At 39.9% G+C, this 21,374-nt stretch overlaps 1 protein-coding gene across 4 annotated transcripts in view; it reads right to left on the bottom strand.

The window, feature by feature from the left end:
* Nucleotides 1-16,191: 16,191 nt before the first annotated feature.
* CPEB4 (cytoplasmic polyadenylation element binding protein 4) overlaps nucleotides 16,192-21,374 on the bottom strand; it is a 63,694-nt gene continuing 58,511 nt past the window's right edge. For all 4 annotated transcript variants that reach the window (XM_059174331.1, XM_059174332.1, XM_059174333.1 and 1 more), the window contains one exon: nucleotides 16,192-20,645. In XM_059174331.1, coding sequence (XP_059030314.1) covers nucleotides 20,418-20,645 — 228 coding nt within the window. In that variant the 3' untranslated portion in view covers nucleotides 16,192-20,417. The remainder of the gene's footprint in view (nucleotides 20,646-21,374) is intronic.

Here is a 21,374-nt window from a genome sequence, read left to right as displayed (position 1 = left end):
TTGTCAGTGGTTTTCATTTTAGCCCTTGTGATGGATATGTGTATTAGGGCTTTCCAGAGAAAGAGAGACAATAAAGATGTGGGTGTGTGGGTGGGTGGGGGTGTATGTATGTGTGGAGAGAGAGGGAGAGGTTTTAAAGAATTGGCTTACAAAAATATGGAGGTTGCCAAGTCCAAAATCTTCAGGATAGGCAGAAGGTTGAAGAACCAGGGAAAAGTTGATGTTGCAGTTCAAGTCTGCAGACCATCTGCTGGCAGAATTCCCCCTTCTTCAAGAGAGGTCATTCTTTTTCTGTTAAGTCCTTCAAGTGATTGGATGAGGTCCAACCATACTATAGAGGGTAATCTGCTATATTCAGAGTCTACCCATCTAAATGTTAATGTCATCAAGAAATACCTTCACAGAAACATCTACAGTGATGTTTGACCAAATATCTGGGTACTGTGGCCAAGGCAATTTGACATATAAAATTGACCAACACACACTGTGGTATTGCTTTCTTATAATTTGCATTTCCTTCATGACTTAGGAAGTTGGGTTTATTGTCTATTTGGATATCATCCTTTGTGTTTAAATCTCTTGTCTAGGTGCACCTGGCTGGCTTGGTTGGTTAAGCATCTGACCTTGGCTAAGGTCATTGTCCCGGGGTTCTGGGATGTAGCCCCACATTGGGCTCCCTGCTCAGTAGGAAGTCTGCTTCTCCTTCTCCCTCAGCCCCTTTCCCCCACTCTGCTCTCCTTCTCACTTGGTCTCTCTCTCTCTTTCTCAAATAAATGAAATCTTTTTAAAAACTTTAAAAGCTCTTGTCTATTTCTATATGGGGTTTTCATTCTGTTCTCAATCATTAAGAGGAGGTTTTTTAATATATTCTATATATTAACTATTTGTTAGTTGTATGTATTACAATTTTTTTTTTCTAATCTGTGACTTACCTTTTATTCTATGAACTCTTAAAAGTTTTGTTAAACTTTAAAGTAGTCCAGGGGCACCTGGGTGCCTCAGTCGTTAAATGTTTGCCTTCGGCTCAGGTCATGATCCCAGGGTTCTGGGATGGAGCCCCACATCAGGCTCCCTGCCCTGCAGCAAGCCTGCTTCTCCCTCTTCCACTCCCCTGCTTGTGTTCCCTCTCTCAATGTGTGTCACTCTGTCAAATAAATAAATAAATAAATAAATAAATAAATACAATCTTATAAAGTAGTCCAATATATCAATATTTTTCTTTAGAATTATACTTTATGAATTTGGTTTAACAAATCTTTGTGTATTCGTGGATATTCTCCTGTTATTTTCTAGAAGCTTTATTGTTTTATCTTCACATTTAAATATTTAATTCACCTGGAATTGATTTTTATGAATAGTATGATGTAGAGAGTCAAGATTAATTATTTGTTTATATGGATATCCAGTCCACTTTGGCTAAAATCTCCAATATAATTTGTGAATACAAATGATGATAGTAAATATCCTTATTTCCTATCTCAAAGGGAAGTTTTAGTGTTTTATTATTAAGTATAATATTTTCTGTAAATTTGTTTTTTATCATAATATTTATCAGATTAAGGTAGTTTCCTTCTATTTTGAGTTTAGTTTGGTGTTAAATTTTATCCAGTACTTTAGCTATAATCTATTGAGATGATTATATAATTTTACTCCCTTATTCTGTAAATGTGATGAATTGCATTGATCAAATCCTAATGTTAAACCAACCCTCTGTCTGGGATAAATCCTACTTACTTGTGACATACTATCATACTATATGATTGTTATACCTCTAAATATGGTGTTTCAAGATTGTTTTCTTTAGACTTTTCACTTCTATGTTTATGAGAGAGAATGGCTTACAACTTCTTATGTATTTGATAGTACTTACTGATGAAGACATCTGGGCATGGGGTTTTCTTTGTAAGAACATCTTTAGTTGTTATAGGATTATTCAGATTTCCTATTTCTTTTTGGGTCAGTTTAGTAAACTGTGTTCTTCTAGGATTTGTTCGTTCCTTCTATCATTTAAAACTGAGTAACAAAAATTGTTCAAATATTTCTTCATTTATCTCCTTAATGTCTCTAAAAGCATTGGGATATCTCCTTTTTCATTCCTGATATTGATAACTTATGTACCGCTTTTTATCTGATTTGTTCTCAACAGTAAGTTACCAATTTTATTAATCTGTTCAAAGAATCAACTTTTGACTTTGTCAATTCCCTCTATTATTCACTAATTCCCTTTATAACATCCTAAGATAGATATTTAAATCATTGATGTTGAGACCTTTTTTTCTAATGCAGGTTGTAAAGCTATACATTTTCCTCTGAGCATAGCTTTAGCTGCATGCCACAAGTTTTATATGAGAAATTTTTATTATTCAATTCAAAATATTTTAATTGTAATTTTTTAGGCCTGTGGATTGTGTATAAGTATACTGTTTCATTTCCAAACTTTTTGGAGCTTTTCAACTTTGTTATTTATTTTTAGCTTAATTACATAGTGGTCAGTGACCACACTCTGAATGAATTTCAGTCCTTTGAAATTTTCTGAGACTTGTATTAGAATGCAGCATATGGTCTACTTTTGGGAACTAACTGTGTGCAATTGAAAAGTATGTTGGGACCAGTAATTGTTGGGACCAGTGTTCTATATATGCCAATTTGATCAGATTTGTGAAGTGTCTTATCTAGGTTTCTAAATTAATGTATCTTGTTGATTTATTTTTATCTAGGTTGTATTTTCAACTAAATTAGGTCAGACTGTTCTATCAGTTACTGACAGAGGTGTGCTGACAATCATCCTCTGTAGCTCTGAATTTTTATTTGTTCTTTTAGTTCTGTCAATATTGCTTAGTATATCTTTAACTGCTATTAGGTGACTACACATTAAGAATTGTTATATCTCCCGGGAACTTGACCCTTTGAGTTTTATGAAGAGTTTCTCTTTATTGCTAATGATACTTCTTGGCATATATTCTGGTGGTTTTTGTTTCATGGTATGTCTTTTTCATTATTTTACTTTCAACCATTCTTCCTTCTTCTGTTTATAATATCTGTTGTAAACAGCATATAGATTATTTTGGTAATTCTACAATGTATTTTAAGCATCGTGAGACATTAAGTTTATTACTGCTTTAAACAGTCACTATTCATTTGGATTTACTGATTATGGATGTATTTACCATCTCCATTGTGTTTTTATTCATTCCTATGTATCCATTTTTCCAAATGGGATTATCTTCCCCCTACCTAGAGGACAACCTTTACATTTTACATCAGTATGTTGTAGTGGTGATGAATTCACTTAGTACTTGTTTCTCTGATGTGTCTTTTTGTAACAATATTTAAAGAACGCTTTTGCTGGGAATCAAATTCAAGGCTGCCAGCCATTTTCTTTCAGCACTACGAAGAAATTCCATTGTTTCACAATTTCTATCTCCTTTGAGAAGTCAACTGTCAGTCATATTACTGCCCCTTTAAAAGTAACACATCTTTTCCCTTTGCTTGTTTTTCAGGTTTTCTTTTTGTCTTTGCTTTTTAGTAGTTTTATCATGAAATGACTCAGTATGATGGTCGTTGCATCCATCCTGCTTCTTGAATGTGTGCTTTGATATCATTTATCAGATTTGATCAATTCTAGGCTATTCTTTCTTCTGGTATTGCTTCTGTTTCATTCTTTCCCTTTTCCTGTGACCACTACATGTTAAATCTTTTTACTCTGCTTCGTTTATCTCTTTTGCTCTTTTCTGTGGTTTCTGTTCTTTTTTCTCTAGATGTTTCTGTCCAGTTCTTTTCTACTCATCTGTAAGCCAATCCACTACTCCTCTTTTCAGTACTATCTAATCCTCTTTCCTCAGGTGTCCCAGCTTAACATCTAGGGCATTTACGAGGGCCTTCTGGGTAACCCTGAACACTAGGCTACCACTCATACACTGGGTGGCATCTGTGGGTGGAGGAAAACTATAGAGCCACCTTAGAGCTTTTCTTGTCCCTGGAATCTTGACAACCTTGAGGTCCTCTCACTTCAGCCCAAGCTCTCCAGTCCTTTTGAACAGGCTTATTTCTCCTCTTTAATCCAGTGTTTGAGGATTTTATTGGCAGGAGAAACAATGGATCTGATACAAAGTAATGCCCTCTGGCAACAGCAGGAATGGGGCAGATGCAGGGAACAGAGGAGACCAAGGCTGCTGTACTTCATGGGCGTATTTTGGCCCACTCACATGCAACAAACACGGATTTCACTCTCGATGCCCCTGTCCCCTGAAGCCCACCCAGTGCTCCACTAGCAGTCAGTGGGAATGGCCACTGACAGGACAACAAGGGGGGATGTCAGGAGAGCCTAGCAGGTGCAAGGAGTTCACAAAGCCAGAACCTTCTCAGAGTTCAGATCTCATCCCAAAGGACCTTCCTGAGAGCAGCCCTGGGTCCCTGACTCCCTGTCCCTAGTCCCTTCCTTACACATTATCTTCACTGCAATCTGAAAGTATCTAATTTAGTGGCTTACTTCTTGTCACGCCACAAACCCTACAGCTGCTACATGAACGCAGGACCTTGACCTTTTTGTTCCCGCAGCATGTACCCAGGCACTTAACACAGTGTCTGACACACACAGGGCATTCCATACTCGTGTTGTAACTGTAAAGAAATAAGTAAATGAATGATTAGACACATTAGAAAAGGCCAGGAACAGAAGGAAGTTGCTCAGCTAACATCATCCACCAGGTGGCAGTCACAGCTCCCTTATAAAAAAGAATCTCTTTTCCACACCCTTCAAAAAACGACTCAATTTTTATTTTTACCAAGAGTTAGTAGCCTGAATTCATTTGGGATTTTTGAAAATAACACTTGGAGAAAATGCATTTCCAGTCCCTTTGCCCTTGTGGGGTGAGTGGCCCTGGCAGCAGGTGTGGGACGGTGGGGGGCGGGGGGGTGCGCTGCGTAGAAAGACCAAGAACAGTTGTATAAGATGTCATCTCAGCCCACAAAAGAGATGATTTGCTCCTCCCTCCCTCACCCCTTCATCAAACAGCTGCAGGAACTGAGAGAAAAACCAACGGATGCATATTACTAGTCATGAATTTCATTTGGCCAGCTGTAGGCATGGGACATATGGTCCCCCAAGGAGACAGCCACAGATGACTGTCAGAAAAGGGCCTTCCCACCTCATCTGTGCCTGAAGTGCTGTTCCTTCACTCTCTCCTGGTTCTGACAAGTCCTTCCTGCCGCTTCTACAATGTTCCCGGGAATATAAAGTGTGGGGATCTGGAACCAACCCTGCTGCTAAGCCAGCCCCAGCTTTCAAAAAGCTAACCCCAGGGCTTCTTGAGAAAGAAAGGGGCCCAGGCAATTTCATTTCAGGGGGAAAGAAGCATGAGGGAAGGTACATTTTTTTCACATGAAGAAATTATGATATATTTAAAAATGCTTGCAGTAAAGAAATAGAGCTTTTACTCCCAAAATACAACATAACAGAATTATGTGTTTCTCAAGAAATTATAGGTGTTCTTTTTAAAGACTGGATTCTTTATGCGTTACAGACGGAGGTTGTGATAATGGTGCCCAAGCTTAAATGGGTATGATGGTTCTATTCTCACACCCATCAGCGGATCTCTATGGCCATCGTTTAATCTCAAGATAATGTCAACTGACTCCATTTTACAGACCCTTTGTGAATGAGAGAATTTAGGGCCCCAGGGGAATGAATGGATGGGAGGACCCTGCCCTGTGGGGAAGGTAGAGGAATTTCTCTAGACTTGGTCACAGGAAAATTGAGCATTCCCTCCCTCTATTGCTGCCTCTCCACCACCAAAACACACATTCTCACATGTACACACGCGTGCACACATGCCTCGTCCCCTGGTTATTAAGCCCATCTCTAAGATTAATTACATTGTCTGTGTCAGCCATCTATCTCATCTTCCTTCCATACAACCCCTCCAAATTAAAATAATGCTTAATCAGAATTAGCGCCTGCTCAAGGCATCTAAGTGCCACTTGCTCTTGTTAAAGATGGATCTCTCGTGCTCTTTCAAACAAGCAACAAATTTCAATGAGATGTCCAAAGACAGGGAGGGGAATGTGGTAAAAATTTCCCCTTCTAATCAATCGATATCCTCCTTTTGAAGCGTCTGTGTGTCTAGGTAGGATTGGAACTGCCTTGTTTCCTCCTGTGGTTCCACGGAGGTTTTGCTTTTGCCCCAGTGTTCCAAGGGAGTAGGATTAGTATGGCCTGGTAAATTGTGTTTCCTCCAATAACAACACAGCATGTGGGATTTTGCCAAAACCCAGGTCATTCTCCTGTATCTGTGCCTCCAACCTGTAGCCCTAACGTGCTTACCTCTCTCTGTTCTGCCATCATCTTGGCCCATGCCATCGGCATCTACCAACATCCACCGTCCTCACTCCCAAACACGTGGCCATCACTTCTGAAGTGTTCTTCTGTTCCCACTCTTGCTCCCCATAAGCTCTTTTCCACACCATCATGGCGATCCTAACTCAGTTCCCGTCCTCCCCCTGTGGCTGCTGAATCTTCAGCAGCTCTCCATCTACTTTAAAACCCAGAGCCTCTACTGTGGCTAACAGGCCTCTGCCTTCTCTGGCCCTTTGGCCTCTCTGAGCTCATGTCATGACCTCTTCCTCTTGTCACTGTCTAGCTGCCCTGCTCTTCCTTTCCTAAATACGCCAAGCTTGGACCTGCCTCAGGACTCCTGCATGGGCTATTTTTTCTGCCCAAAGTACTTTTCCCTCAGATTTCACCATGGCTTTTTTTCCCTCATTCCTAGGGTCTCGACTTAAATCTCAACTGTCAGATATGTCTTTTCTAACCTCCCAATTAAAGTAGCCGCACTTCTAGTCTCACCAAATTATCCTGTTTTATTTTCCTCATAACTCTCAGAACACTTTGTTGTTTATATATGTGTTTTCTTGTTGATTATGTGATTTCTCCCTCCAAATGTGAATGACAACAGGACAGAGACTTCGCTGGCTTTGCCCCCACAATATGCCCAGAGCCCAGAACAATACAAACACTTGGATGAATGATTGAATGAACAAGAAAACCCTTCAATGTAATTCTCTTTTGCTGATTTCTACCTTTGGTTAACAGAGAGCAAGTTCACAATTCACATGAGTGGTTCTGTACATAATAAGAATGCATGATCTTTGTCAGAGGCTATCCCCCAGCAACTCCCTATGTTGGGAACTGGCATCATATTTTACCAGGGCTTGAAAGTCCAAAGGACTTACCCAAATTTCTCTCTCTCTCTCTCTCTCTCTCTCTCACACACACACACACACACACACACACACACACACACACACGGTCTCAAATCCAGGTCGTTTCCAGGATGTTCATGACAAGAGGACAGAGACTTTACCTGTCCTGTCCCCACAGTATCCTCAGGATAAATAATGTGCAGATATTTGCTGAAGAAATGAGTGGATAAATGAATGAGCAAATTCTGGGATAAAAATATCTCTCTGGGACTAAAGGCACATCCTAAATAACAAGATTCCAGTCTCTCAACCCCATCTTGCTGGTCTGCTCTGGCATTGGGAGGATACTCTTCCCCTCCTGGCCCTGGGTCCTGGGTCCCAGCAGCTTCCAGTTCCGGAGATGCACCCTCAACCCAGTCCAGTTCTGCTTTCCCAGCCACTACGCTGCCCCTGTCCTCGGTACTCCAAGGTTTAAAAATCCCAGGTTTTCATGGGGACTAAGTTCTTGCTTCTCCTCATGGTCTGAGAAGCAGCAGCATGGGGTTCCCCTGAGAGCTTGTTAGAAAGGTAGAGTCTCAGGACCCCAGATGCGCAGAATCAGACCCTGCATTGGAACAGTATCCCCAGATGAACTTGGCGCCCACGAGCACAGCAGGGCTCCCAGCTACTTTTATCTGGCATTCCGATCTCTATTCTACTTGTGAAATACCTGAGCCTTGGGGCCCCATTAGCTGTCAGCCTCCCCCCTTCCCTTTCTGAGGCACAGATCCTTTAGTGGCTGTTTTGAGAACAGGTCTAGGAAAGAGAACTAACGTCTGGATCCTATGAGTCACTTGTTCAGTAAACATTTATTAAACACTTATGATGTGCACCACGCATGACTGGTCCTGAGGACCCAAATATGCCTAAGACAATATTTATCTCCTATACCCAGGAAAACCAGGTAAACAAATTATATATAATGCTAATTACACATTGTAAGAAGTACTAGTCAGAAGGACTGCTTCTGATAACAAAGTGTGATGCGGGGGTGGGGTGGGAGGGGGTGTTTTAGAAAGAATGACCCAGGAAGTTCTCAGACGTGATGTCTAAGCTAAGTCCTACAGGGCAAAAGGGGAGTTGAGCTGAAGCCTGAAGTCGGGGAAATAGGGCTGAGAATTTCTCACTGAGGAAACAATCTGGGGAGGGGGATAAAGACGCTGCCCTAGGAGAGGGGCTTTGTGTCAGAGGACAGAGAGGGCCACAGTGTGGCTGGAGGGCACAGTGGGGAGGAGGGCGGGGGGAGGGGGGATGGAGGCCAGGGCAGATACTGCAGGGCCTGTGGACTTGAGAAAACGGATGGAGATTTCTCTCCAGGGCCATGGGAGGGTGTTGGAGAGTTTGGCAAGGCAAGGGTTTGGCAAAGCCAGATTTATGTTCCACTCCAGCTAAGGACTGGCAAGCAGAGAGCACATGGCACAGCGTGGGGGCAGCTGGGGGAAGGAGAGGTGGGGTGACAGCAGGGAGGCTCTGCGGAGTCTGGGCAGGCCAGGGGCACTCCCCTGACTCGGTTCTCATCCCACTTCTGGGAGATGGGTATCACTGACTCCTCTGTACAGAGACAGTGAGTGTGGCATCTCAGGAAGAGAAGGGAAGGGACATTCCCAGGGATGCTGTGGCCTGCAGTGGCTGGATCTGGGACAACAATGGTGATGATGATAGTCTCCACAATGGCCTCATTGAAGCCTTATGGCAACCTGATGATGGAGATATTATTTTCTGCCCCTTCTGACTAGTGAGACAACGCATATTCAGAGGTTACCTAATGTAGCCAAATTCACTCGCTCAGGGGTGACAATGGGACATAAATCCTGGGGGCTCGCCCTAGAACTATGTCCCTAGCCCCAGAGACCCCTGATTTCAAAATCCAAGTCACCTCTTCTCTCTCTTGCCATGCCTGGGTCCACCTTTGCCTGCATTTTGCCATTTATAAAGGCAGAGGGGAAATAACCGAGAAACTAAAAAATCAGATTTCCTCGAAGGCAGTATAATTGAACTGTCAGCTGACAACCTCCAGGTTGAATCTCTAGCTCTTACCTCTCTCTTCCTGCTTCTTTGCCTAAAGAGATTCTCTGCTCATCTGAAACTCTGCAGAGCTGAAACTGACCAGGGTTCCAGGGCACAGTCCCTGGGAGTTAGTGTTCAGATCAATAGCCCAGACACCTGACCCTCTGCTGCGGTGTATGGTCTCCCACTGTGGGAGGAATCCCATCCCCAAAGAGCAAGGGAGACAGCAAGAACAGGGCGCAGCCCAGGCAGGCACTTGGCCTGAAGCCTCCACACTTCCACCGTCACCATGGCAACTCTTACAGGCTGGATGGGGCAGAACCCAGAGAAGACATGGAGGGGAAATGACGTAGGATGGCAGCAGCAGAGGACTTCTGCCAGCCACACGCATGGTCACCCTGAAACCTGCTCCTGCCTCCAACCCAGCGCAGGGACCGGCACTTTGTGTCAGAGAACAGCAACAAGAATCGTTAGGATGCTCATAGTAATAGTTAACATATGCCAAGGGCACTAACTGCTATCAGAAACAGATTAAGACAGGCACAGACCCCACTTCTGAAGGTCATGGAGCTGCGCCCTCCCTATTTACTCAGAGGGGAAAGTACTATAAAATAAGCATAATGAAAGCCAAAAAAAAAAAGATTCCAATTTTCTGCCATCGTGGGTGACTACTGCCATCATGGCAAAATTTCCTCATTCTGGGAAAGAGAGGAGACAGTGTGGAAGGTTGTGGCCCCAGCTGCTGGCTCTGTGTATGGAGGGAGAGCTACAGATTTCTGGCACAGAACTGTATTTGATAACTGAGTCCCACTCCCCCTCTCCTGTCCTTCCCATTCCCCCTACTGTCCACCTTCACCCGCCCTCATTCCCTGGACCCTGGGACACCCCTCAGGGAGGGCTACTGATTCTGACTTAAGTAGGACACCTTAGGGGACCAAATTTGAGTCCCCCATTGTATGTCTTCCAATTTTAGAATGTCGTGTTTGGTCTTTATTAGACTTGAATTCTTTGGGTGGCAAAGAAAAGGGAAGTTGCTGACGACTGTATTTGACTGTGGCCGTATTATTTCCCTCAGAAGGGCATTTTGCTGCAAATCTATGTTCAAACATTCTAAGTTGGTTCTTCTAGGCTCTATAGCATCACATCTGATCAGGAGCAGCAGTCTGGGCTGCAGCAATGATCAAAGCTCTGCACTCTGGAGCTCCAGAACTCTAAAAATGGCAAATACTTCTCTTTCTCTTTTTAAATATATATATATATATATATATATATATATATATATATATATATATACATACACACACACACACATATATATGTATGTAAATACATATATATTTATATAAAATCAGGAAATATGTATAAATATATATTCTCTGCAGAAATCTGTTTTAATGATTCTGACATCTCAGTCCAAAAGCAAAATATTCAAGTGCTGTTTAAAAATTCACCAGGAAAGTTCAGCAGTAAGAAAGTCTCTCTCTGCTCTTTTAGATTTCAGAAACTGCCTTTGCAAGATGACAGCGACTTTGCAGCGTCTCAAAGAATGAGATGCGTGAGGGAAGGCTTGATTTCTATACAAAGAACGTGTTCATTTATAGCTCTATAGGAAGAAATAAAACCCTTTCTCCCGGCTGGGATTTTCCTTGAATTCCAGCCCCCCCCCTGCAAAAAATGGGATGTATAGATATATTAATATGTATGTCAATCTGTCAGTCTATCTGCCTACCTACCTACTGATCCACCCACCCATTCGTCCATCCATCTCGCTAGATATCCTTTCTTGGCACCCATGTGATTCGGTTGGTCGCACCACTCCTTGGTTCTCTCAATTTAGGAGATGACATAACTACCACACAAAAAAACAAAGAAAAGCTATCATGTTATTGTTGAAGCCATCCTCGTCAGACAAAATAAAGACAAATGATTTTTCAACTTGTAAAATGGTATCCTTTCAGTATAATGTCTTGGTAAAATTTTAATGAAATTCTTCTTTGGTTGGGTGGAAATTCAAACGGGCCAAGGTAAAATAGGACCTAATATCTGTGTGCCTAGGCTTCAATCCTGGATTTGCGGGTTAAACTTTCTGAAGTTTAGCCACCTGAAAGTGACCACGCTAAAGGCACCTATCACATGAAGTAGTGGGATTGGAGAGAGAAACGAAACACCTCTAGTGAGCAAAATGGCTGGCACTTGGTAAACATGGTGTCCATGCCAGCTGTTTTGTCATTGTTCTTCTCCCTCCCAGAACTGCTTGTGGTTGTGGGATTTGATGGTTCATAGTACTAGAGAAAATCGTCCTTTTTATTTGTTTCCTGCTTTAGACTGATTTGTCTTTCACTGGTGGTCAAAGAGAAAAGATATGCATTAAGAAGTTCCTCAAAGTTTAAAGAAATGACACTTCCACTCCCTTGCCCCTACTCCTGGAATGATCGGTACACCAAGTCTGGCCGCTGAAACACAGACACGCACATAAGCCAAGCCAGCAGGCAGACAAGATCCACAGAGGTAGGCAAAGCCATCCAGTCTTGATGATGGAAGAAGAGCTTCCATCTGGCCTTTCTACCTGGTCTCCACTACCCAACTCCATGACTTTGAGTGAATCCCTCAAGCAAGAGTCAGTTCTTTGGAAGCAAGTAGCCTCATGTTAGCACTCACAATCCAAACTCCCATTCTCTCCTGCAACTTTTGTTTCATCTTCCTGTCTCTATACTTTCAAACGTGATACCTAGCACCCAGATTCGTTTTAAGAATGAAGCTTCTGTTTTAAAAGTAAATAGAAGGGTTCCCCTTTCTCCACATCCTCTTCAACACATGTTGTTTCCTGTCTTGTTAATATTAGAGAGGGCATGTATTGCCTGGAGCACTGGGTGTGGTGCAAAAACAATGAAAACTGTTATGCTGAAAAAAATAAATTAATTAAAAAAAAAAAAAAGTAAATAGAAGGGGGCACCTAGGTGGCTCAAGTCAGTTAAGCATCTGCCTTTGGCTCAGGTCATTATCCCAGGGTCCTGAGACTGAGTTGGCCTCCCAGGGAGCCTGCCTCTCCTTCTGCCACTCCCCCTCCCTCTGCTCAGGAGCACTCTCTTTCTCAAATAAAAAAGCTCTTTAAAAAAAAAAAAAAAAAAAGCAAATACCAACTGAAAAAAAAAATCTGTCCATTGCTATTCCCCTGGCAGTGAGGTTTATAGAAAAAAAAAAAAAAATGTGGGGTTTGATGGGTGAGGACTAAATCCAGCCTTTACCACTTACTAGCTGTGTAACCTTGCAAGCCACCCAACTTTTCCCAGAGATCTGTATTCTGTTCAGTACCTCACGCGGGTGCTAACTATGCTAATGTATGTAACTGCCTGCCCAACCAAGGTGGTCACCAATGACTGGTTTCCTCTTCCAGAACCAAACCAAACTCTCAGGAGAGCTGAGAGTCACCTGATAGATGAAGCCATTCCATAACGCCACCCCCACCGCGGGCAGGTCTTCAGAATCCCATCTTCAACCAGTGGTTAAACACGCAGCAGCTGCTTCCCTTTTCCCTCAACTGTGAGAGGTGAAGGACACCTCCATGCATTCAACTAAGGAGGCTCAGGTCCGTACTGGACCCTGCCTAGAACCTTCGTGCGGCTTCACAGATTTCTTTTTTTTTAAGTTTTTTTAAGATTTTTATTTATTTATTTATTTGACAGACAAATCACAAGTAGGCAGAGAGGCAGGCAGAGAGAGAGAGAGAGGAGGAGGCAGACTCCCTGCCAAGCAGAGAGCCCGACGAGGGGCTCGATCCCAGGACCCTGGGATCATGACCCCAGCCGAAGGCAGAGGCTTTAACCACTGAGCCACCCAGGTGCCCCGGCTTCACAGATTTTTAATACCCCCAGTTCTCATCTTGGGTAACTCATTTCAGAACAAATTTTAAATGCCCTATGTTGCCCTTAGTAAAGGTTTGCAGCAAGGTGGGGGATGGAAGGGTCATCCCCTTCCACTGGGTGTGTTTGGTTCTTTTCTCTCTCTTTTGGTGTTGGAGGCAGGATGAGAGAGGAGCTGAAAATAATTGCTTTAGAATGGTGACATTTGCTTAATCATATTGACATTTTTTATGGTATCAAAGCCCCGCTTACTGAAATAGAACTCCAGTGAAGAGGATAAAGAAAGCTCAAGCTTGGCTTTTGCCATTTGTATTCACTGATTCACCACTTTCCAGGCCCCCATCTACCCACCAGCAGTGTTTCTCTGACACTTAATCACACTATACCTAATAGAACGCACTGGTGGCTGGCGCATGCACTGGATTTGAACGCCACTGTTCATTTTTAACTTCCTTCAGACAAACTGTACTTTTCCACCTCTGGTCACCACACTGAATCACAATATGATACTTGTCCCAGCCAGTCAACAATGACACCCAAACTGACTAGAAACAGACTCGAACTTAAAATATCCCAACAAGATTCAGGGATGCCAAAGCAAAATGTTCTTTAATAAGAGAGGCTGCATTGGTGCTGCTGAAGAATTCACAGTAGGGCACAAATGTTCATTTTCTGAATTCTTAGATTTATTCAAAGCCAGCAGTCCCTGTTCTCAGAGCATCAGCAGGGGTACAGGGGGACAATTTGCAAGGGAAAATTTTCCAAGGAGGGAAATGATATGTGTGATCAGAAAGATAGCATGTCATTGAAGGGCAAATTCAAACAAGTAGTTTGTCTGAAGGTGTACCTGGATTGGCCCTCATGAGAAATAAAGGCTGATCTGAGCCAGGGAATGGCACAATCCAAACAGCTTTGCAAGGTGATGGTTCATTCCGTAAAGCAATGTCTCTCTTCTAGAGCTGGGAGCAGAGGGAGGGGAATTATGGAGCTGAGCTGGAAATGGTGCAGGGGTTAGAAGCAAGGCAACTATGTCGAAACTCTGTAAAGTTAAATGTAGACAATGACAACAGCCTTGGGTATGACTAGGGAGGGACAGGATCAAGAGCCCTTGCAGAACAAAAAAACAGAGAGAGATTCTCTGACTTCCTGACACCAGTAAACATACCAAAATGTAGAGCAATGTATCCCAAGTATGTCTCATGGGACCCACATTATCTGCAATCAGAGACTATGGGCAAAGTAATTTGGTGGTGGTAGGGGAAACACTTCAAACAAAGAAAAACAGATTTCTTCAACCTTTAAAAGCCTTAACGAGCTAGTTGCATATTTTGATTCTTTCTGAGCTTACTTAATGACAGAACTTTAATTTTTTTTCTCTGTTTCTTATAGAGGACCACCTTAGTCCTCTGAAGATCACAATCTGTGAAATATTAAGAGTTTCTTGTTTCTCATTCCATCATTACATACTTCAAAAAAAAAAAAAAAGAATTACCCTTTAAATGTTTTTAATTCATTAACATCTTCACAGTTCTTAAATTTTAAAATCAGGAGTTTACTTTCCCCCACGACTTCTGACCACACATTAAGGGAATATTTATCAAACTTAAAAAAAAAACCTCCTAAAAAAATGATTTTCCTTTTGAACTGAATGTTAATACAAAGCCATTACCAAAAGAGGTTATGAAATAACTCGATTGTTACGAATGGCTAAGAGTGGGGTGGAGAACTTTCCTTTTTAGGCAAGTTTGGGTGAACTACCAGGGAATAAGGAAACACAGCCTAGATGGCCTCTCACACCCTTTTCAGATTCACTGTTCTGTGATTTAAAATACCAAAGTAGTGTATCTACATATTATTTCAAGATTCAGTTGTTGCATCATTTACAGCTGATAAGCACTTGCTTAAAATAAATACTTCTAAAATAAAGAAACACAATCTACTCGTGTGTGTGTGTGTGTGTGTGTGTGTGTTTTCTCCTCAAATGCTTAAACGAACCCAGAATGCCAAGAGATGTTATAGAAGGTAGCAACCAAATGGCACCCACATGTCCAATGTCCCCGGGGCTTCCTTAGGGTCCGTCCACTGAATTCATGGGCTGCTGGTTCAGCCCTCAGGTACTCCCTACAGTTTACAGAGCTATATTAAGGAAAAAACAATTTAGAAGCAAAAGACCTCTACAGTCCATTGGTCTCAGGAGAACTGCTTCTTCCAGGCTTAAGAATACTATACTCAAGGTATGAAAGAACAGAAATCAAATCTGACAAAACAGAATATCCTCCATGTCATACTTTATGTCATAATAAATCATTAAGTTAAAGTTTGAAAATGCAGTTTAAAATGTAAATAATAATACATCACAGACCCGGTAGTCCACATAATGAATGGACCAAATCAAACAAAACACTTTCAATTCTTGGGCTATAGAGATTATTATCCCAGAGGCCATACCCTATGTTAGCAACTGGCTCAAGTCAGTTAAGCACTGAAAGTCAATGGGTTGAAAATCAAGGCTTGCTAACCATGATCCTCTTATACGATGGCCAAAAATCAAGGGTTGAAAGTCAAGACTTGCTAACCGTGATCCTCTTATACAAGGGCCAAAAATCAAGGCTCTTCATTAGCAAAGACCACAAACTAAACCTCCAGATAGTGACCTTCTCTATGAAGATGCATGTTCCCTTACTTTTGCTGGACATCTGGACTTAAGCAGGTGACTTGGCCTTTAGCTTAGATCCTGACTGAGGCCTCACACACATGTACTGAAGGCTACAAAAAAAAAAAAAAAAAAGAGAAAAAAGAAAAAGAAAGAAAAGAAAAGATAAAAAAGAAAAAGAAAGAAAAAAGATTCTGCAGGGCAGTATGTGACTGAATAGTGCAGATCAAAGACAACAACCCACCAATACTTACAAACTTACGTAAACAATGCACACTTGCCACTAGTACTTAAATGACTGGACACCTTTTCATGTCAATTCGTTCTGCCTTGGCCCAAGAGTATACACCTAGTACTTTTTAAATGATACATTCCTAATCATGGAAGCATAATCTATTTATGTTCACAATAAAGAAGTATATTAAAAGAAAGCTGAGTTAAAAGTTTTATTCATTCAACATCTCACATTACAAATATTTAAAAATTATATGCATACTGGTATAAATAGTCATTTGCAAACTATTTAATAACATTAATTTTCCACTAGCACTTCAACAAATGAACTCTTTTAAAAAAGGAACTGTGTTATATAACTTAAGAGTAGAACATACAAAAATAGGAACTTAACGTGAAAATGACTTTAATAAAAAATGAATTACCCTTATTTAAAATGCTATAATAAATACTACAACCTCCCCATACACAGTAAAAACTATATGGAAATTCAGCCAAGTAGTACAATTAACTGACATACTTAAATAACTTTTCCTTCTGATAATATGAGCAATACACTGGGAAAAAAAACATTAGGGATTAGTAAAAACTAGACACCCACTTGCTAAAAGTTTCACTTCCAAAAAATATAACAAAAATCTGATGAAAATTATAAAAACTAATTATACTTTAAATTTTAAAAATATAAAAAATAAAACAGTTGAATACAATATTGTCCCAATTCTTACAATGCTATCAATCACAGTAGCTTTAAAATAAGATAATAAAATAAAGCAAATGACCAAAACCTCTTTTATTCCATTTTTAAAAATAATCTCAAATTTACATTAGTAGAAAGATTGATTTCTGATTCTTTTCTTTAGAAACACCAGCAAGAAAGAGGATTACTCTTAACAGTAGAAAATGACATTTTTAAATGTCTGCAATTAAAAACAAAGAATTACACTGCAAAGATCTTTCAAAAGTTTGAAATAAGTATTGCACATAACTTGAAGTTAACTTGCCACAATTCATCACATTCAAGTTTTAAATCACCTTTTAACAGAAGATTCAACTCTTCAAAACAAAAGGGGTGAATTATCAAGTCTTTCCAACAGCACTCTCATAAAATGCTAAATTCATTCACTGCAAGTTTTATTTTGCATTCTGCAGAGGTCTGTGTATGGAGAAGTATATATATTATACCAAAGCGTGGGGACCAGAAGGGGAGGGGAGAGGGTTCCTTTACATAGAAAATAATCAGAAACACTTTATTTTACATTGCAAAAATAACCATGTAATTACTCTGTAACTACATTGTAAGTACATGGCTGGTGCCATGCTAGTGCGCTAGAACTACATGCTTGGTAAATTGCAGTGATACTCTAAAGTCTGTAAACTAATTACATGTTAATTATGTTTTGAGTTACATGGTAACTCCCAACTACAATCCCATGTAATCTGAAGGACATGTAATCAATAAAGTTCAGAGTAATAGATAATAATTGTTTATGCCCTGTAAATTGAAGTGTAACCAAATAATCTGTAAACACGCTTGTCACACAATCACAAGTAAATATTAGTAGAATAACAATTTCTTACATTAGTCATGCATACTAACATTACACACCTGTCCCACGGCAGGCTATTTTTTTTTCTTTATATATAATTAAAAGAGCAGACATCTCTGAATCAAACACTTAACATCAATTTATTAATATTAAAAATGGCTAAACATTCACCAAGAATGTCTGCATTATGAATAATTTGAAAAACTTAGTAAGAAGCTGTAGACAATTTTGTTATTTTAAATTTCTACCCTATGCTTATGCATTTAATTTTTTTTTTTCTTTTTAGGAACTACAGTGTTATCTGTCATTTTCATGCGAATTTTTTTCATTAATTTGTGACTTTACATAAACTATTTCTTAAATTATAGGTACACCAATAGCTGGTGTTGGGGAAGGATGTTTAAGCAACATGCTTTCTCTTCTCTGCAGACTCTAAAATAGCATTGCCAGTGCACAACATTCATAATTTAAAATGTATGCAGAGCACTGAAATGTATAAAAAGCAGAATATAAGAAAATAAAATTTATTAAAATTATTTATATTAAAAAATGAAGTATATGAAGATCTCTCAGTAATAAAAGTACAAAAAGCTACTCTTTGCAATATGAAAAATTGAGGTATTGCATAAAGAGATATCCCGTCAGTGAAAAGTGTGCCTAAAAATGTTCACTGTTGGAAAAACAAGATATACAAAAGTAGTGCATAACAAATATACATTATGTGCATGACAAAATAAGTTAGCTACAAAAACACTGTACCGAAATTCAGCAGGTCATGTACAAAGGGAAAAATTATTATTCAAAGCTAGTTCTCAAACAGTGTTATTTCTTGTTAACTCATCACACCTGTTTACTGAGTAGGAACAGCACAATAGCACACCCCAAGCCACCTACAAGCATTTAAAAGAATAAAAAGAGGCAAATGAACATTTCAATTAGAATTATGTAGTTCAGGAGAAAAGAAAAAAAAGTCCCTGACCAGCTACACAAGAGCACCCTCCATTCGCATGACTGCTTTCAATATTTGCAGGGAATTCTTTAAAAGCAGCTCCCTATGTTTGACCATTAGACAGCATATGCCTCCATTTTGACCTTTGGAACTTAACAGGTATATACTTCATTAAAGCCTGTATTAAAAATAAAGGACTGCTTTTCCTAACGATAATCGGTAGGGGTCATCAGCCAGGTGGTTCCACCGTAGTGCTGGGGCAAGTCTTTGGTTTTGAAGGATCCAAGATGGTACTGTTAGGTAGCACAACTAGCAAGACTGACATTAGATTTTGATTTTTGTGTTTTTAACGTTTTGCACACTGGTAATAATCCTTTTAATGGTGGGTAGGGCATTTGATAAGAGAATGTCGATTAAAATAAAAGTTACTTCCATGACCAGGGCTTCAAGAGACTATTTTAAATTTACCCCTGAAGCATACTGCTCAACACATAATAACGCCTTTCAAAGCTAGAATTTTATTTATAATAAAGCATGCATTACTTGATGAAGTTGGCACTTCAAACACTGACTATGTCCCATGCTAAGTTCTGAAACGGTAATGTTATTTTATTTTATAGGAAGAGTAAGATAAACATACGTACCTTTGCACAGATTTACACAGTTACTTAGTTCAACAGTGCAAAACACTTTGCAACTACTTAACTTTTTTTTAACTTTTTTTTTTTTCATTTTCTATGTTACAACTAAATTACAGATACCCAAAGTAACTTTAAATCGAAAAGTAAGCCAATCAGCAGCCAATTTGTATATTGGTTTTCATTTTCCAGTTTTGGCTACAATTGTACTCTAACACAAAATCAAAAATGATATCCTTGAGGTATCTCTAGATCTGTTCTGTTTTGTCTCGTTTTTTAACGTCAAAATGGAGAGCAAAGGCTGACACCTGATGAGTGTTAGTAAATTAGGATATAGAGTTCATATATAACATCAAAAATAAAATTTATACATTTGTTCTTCAGGAGAGGAAATGCTAGTTTTCCCACCAGTTGTCGTTAATTCTAGCTTTGGTAGGTTTCCTGGGGCTGTGACCAGATAAAGAAGTTTAAAAATAAGTAAGTGCACTCCCCTCAGTAGTAAATTTACCCAATTTTTACATTCTAAAGTTTTTAAAATGGTTGAAAAGAAAATAAACCTAGCTCTGCCTACTTTACTATTTTTTTTCTGATGCGGTAGTAACTCTGAGGCGTCATGAAATTCTATTCGGCCTCTAAACCCTTACAATTTGTTCTAATGCTGCTTCAATCTTGCTCATGCATTTGTGTTTGCTTTAACATGCTCTTTCCTGTTAATAATTGTTAACTTCCTCCACTGCTGTTAAATGAATAAAAAAGGGGGATGGAAAAAAGAGAGGAAAGGAAGGAAAGAAGGAAGGAAGGAAGGAAGGGAGGGAGGGAGGGAGGGGCAAAAGCACTTCTCTGGGGGGAAAACTGTCAGGACAGACTGATAGTGTTATTGGTGCATGGTTAATTTTAATAAAAGTATTCTTATATGTTATATTATTAACAATAATTTAATTAAAAACCCAAAATACTCTATTGTTTCATTTCTCTTTTAATATTTCTCTTTCTCCTCTAAGAAAATGTTACAGGAAGTTTGGATCCTCTTGGTCTCCAGCAAAACAAGAGAACAAAACTTCCATGCAACACGATGGCAATATGAAAAAGGAGTTCTTACATATTTTTTTCAGTGACACAAGAATCTACAAAACACCTATATTATAGGTCATTCTTTTCATTATACTATTGTTAAGTTACGGGCTGCTACAAAAGGACATGCCAGCATGAAGAGGTTGAGGAAGGGGTCAGAATTAACAGAAGAGTGCACTTATTCTGAGGCCTGAAAATGAGCACTGTAGTTACCCTTTAGTTCCAGCGGAATGAAATATGTCGCGGACGGTCACCGCCTTCCTTCACCAGGGGCTTGTGGAATTCCCTGCCAGCACGAGAATGAATAGCAGCCCAGCAATATTCACAGTAATACTGCAGACAGGTAACATTAGCACAGAAAAATGGAGCAAATTTTCCCCCACAACGGGCCCCCTGACATTCATCACACAGCTGATCATCCAAGACATATGGCTTAACTTCCACCTGCAATCAAAAAGAAAAGAAACAAGTTTATATTTTTTAGTGAATGGCCCAGGCAACTCTGACTATGGTGTGTACATTTCCATCTACTGTCCTAGTGAACATATGCCAGGGTGCTGCAAAACAAGAGTCAATAATTCTTTTATTGAAATTAAGATAATCCATCTTCTACGAACCTGGCAAGGCTTTCATGCCCATCATTTTACATTTCTGTCTAATTAAACAGCCACTTTTCAAAGGACAGTGGGATTCTACCAGAAATAAAAAAGAGAAGCCAACTGTTTAGAACATTATGAGATTAAACCCACATGTGATTATTTATAGACACAAACTGTCACTTTAACTAGTGGATCTGGATTTTTGTCATACGTGGAAATATAATTTAAACAAACCAACTAAGAGCTTCCCAGTTCCACAAAACAGCACTTCAATATTCACATCAGAGGGAAGATCTCCGGCTTCTGCGGCAGAAACTTCTAAGTTGTAATAAAGCCTGGGTCAGGGTTTCTATTTACAGTGTACATATCTTGGGTTATAATCACAAACTCAAAACTCTGAGAAAACAAGATGCAGCCATAGTATTCACAATCTAAAACCCTGCTCAGTTGTCAGTGAGAATGGTTGACTTTTATCTAAAAGTGAGAGGTGGATTTATAAAACTGGGTCTGTTCCAGTGTTCAGTAGGCCAACCTGTCAATGGAGTCTCTCAAGCATTAAAAATAACCTGGCTAT

The sequence above is a fragment of the Mustela lutreola genome, chromosome 5 (assembly GCF_030435805.1).
Source record: "Mustela lutreola isolate mMusLut2 chromosome 5, mMusLut2.pri, whole genome shotgun sequence".
NCBI lineage: Eukaryota > Metazoa > Chordata > Mammalia > Carnivora > Mustelidae > Mustela > Mustela lutreola.
This window is presented reverse-complemented; position numbering and strand designations above follow the sequence as displayed.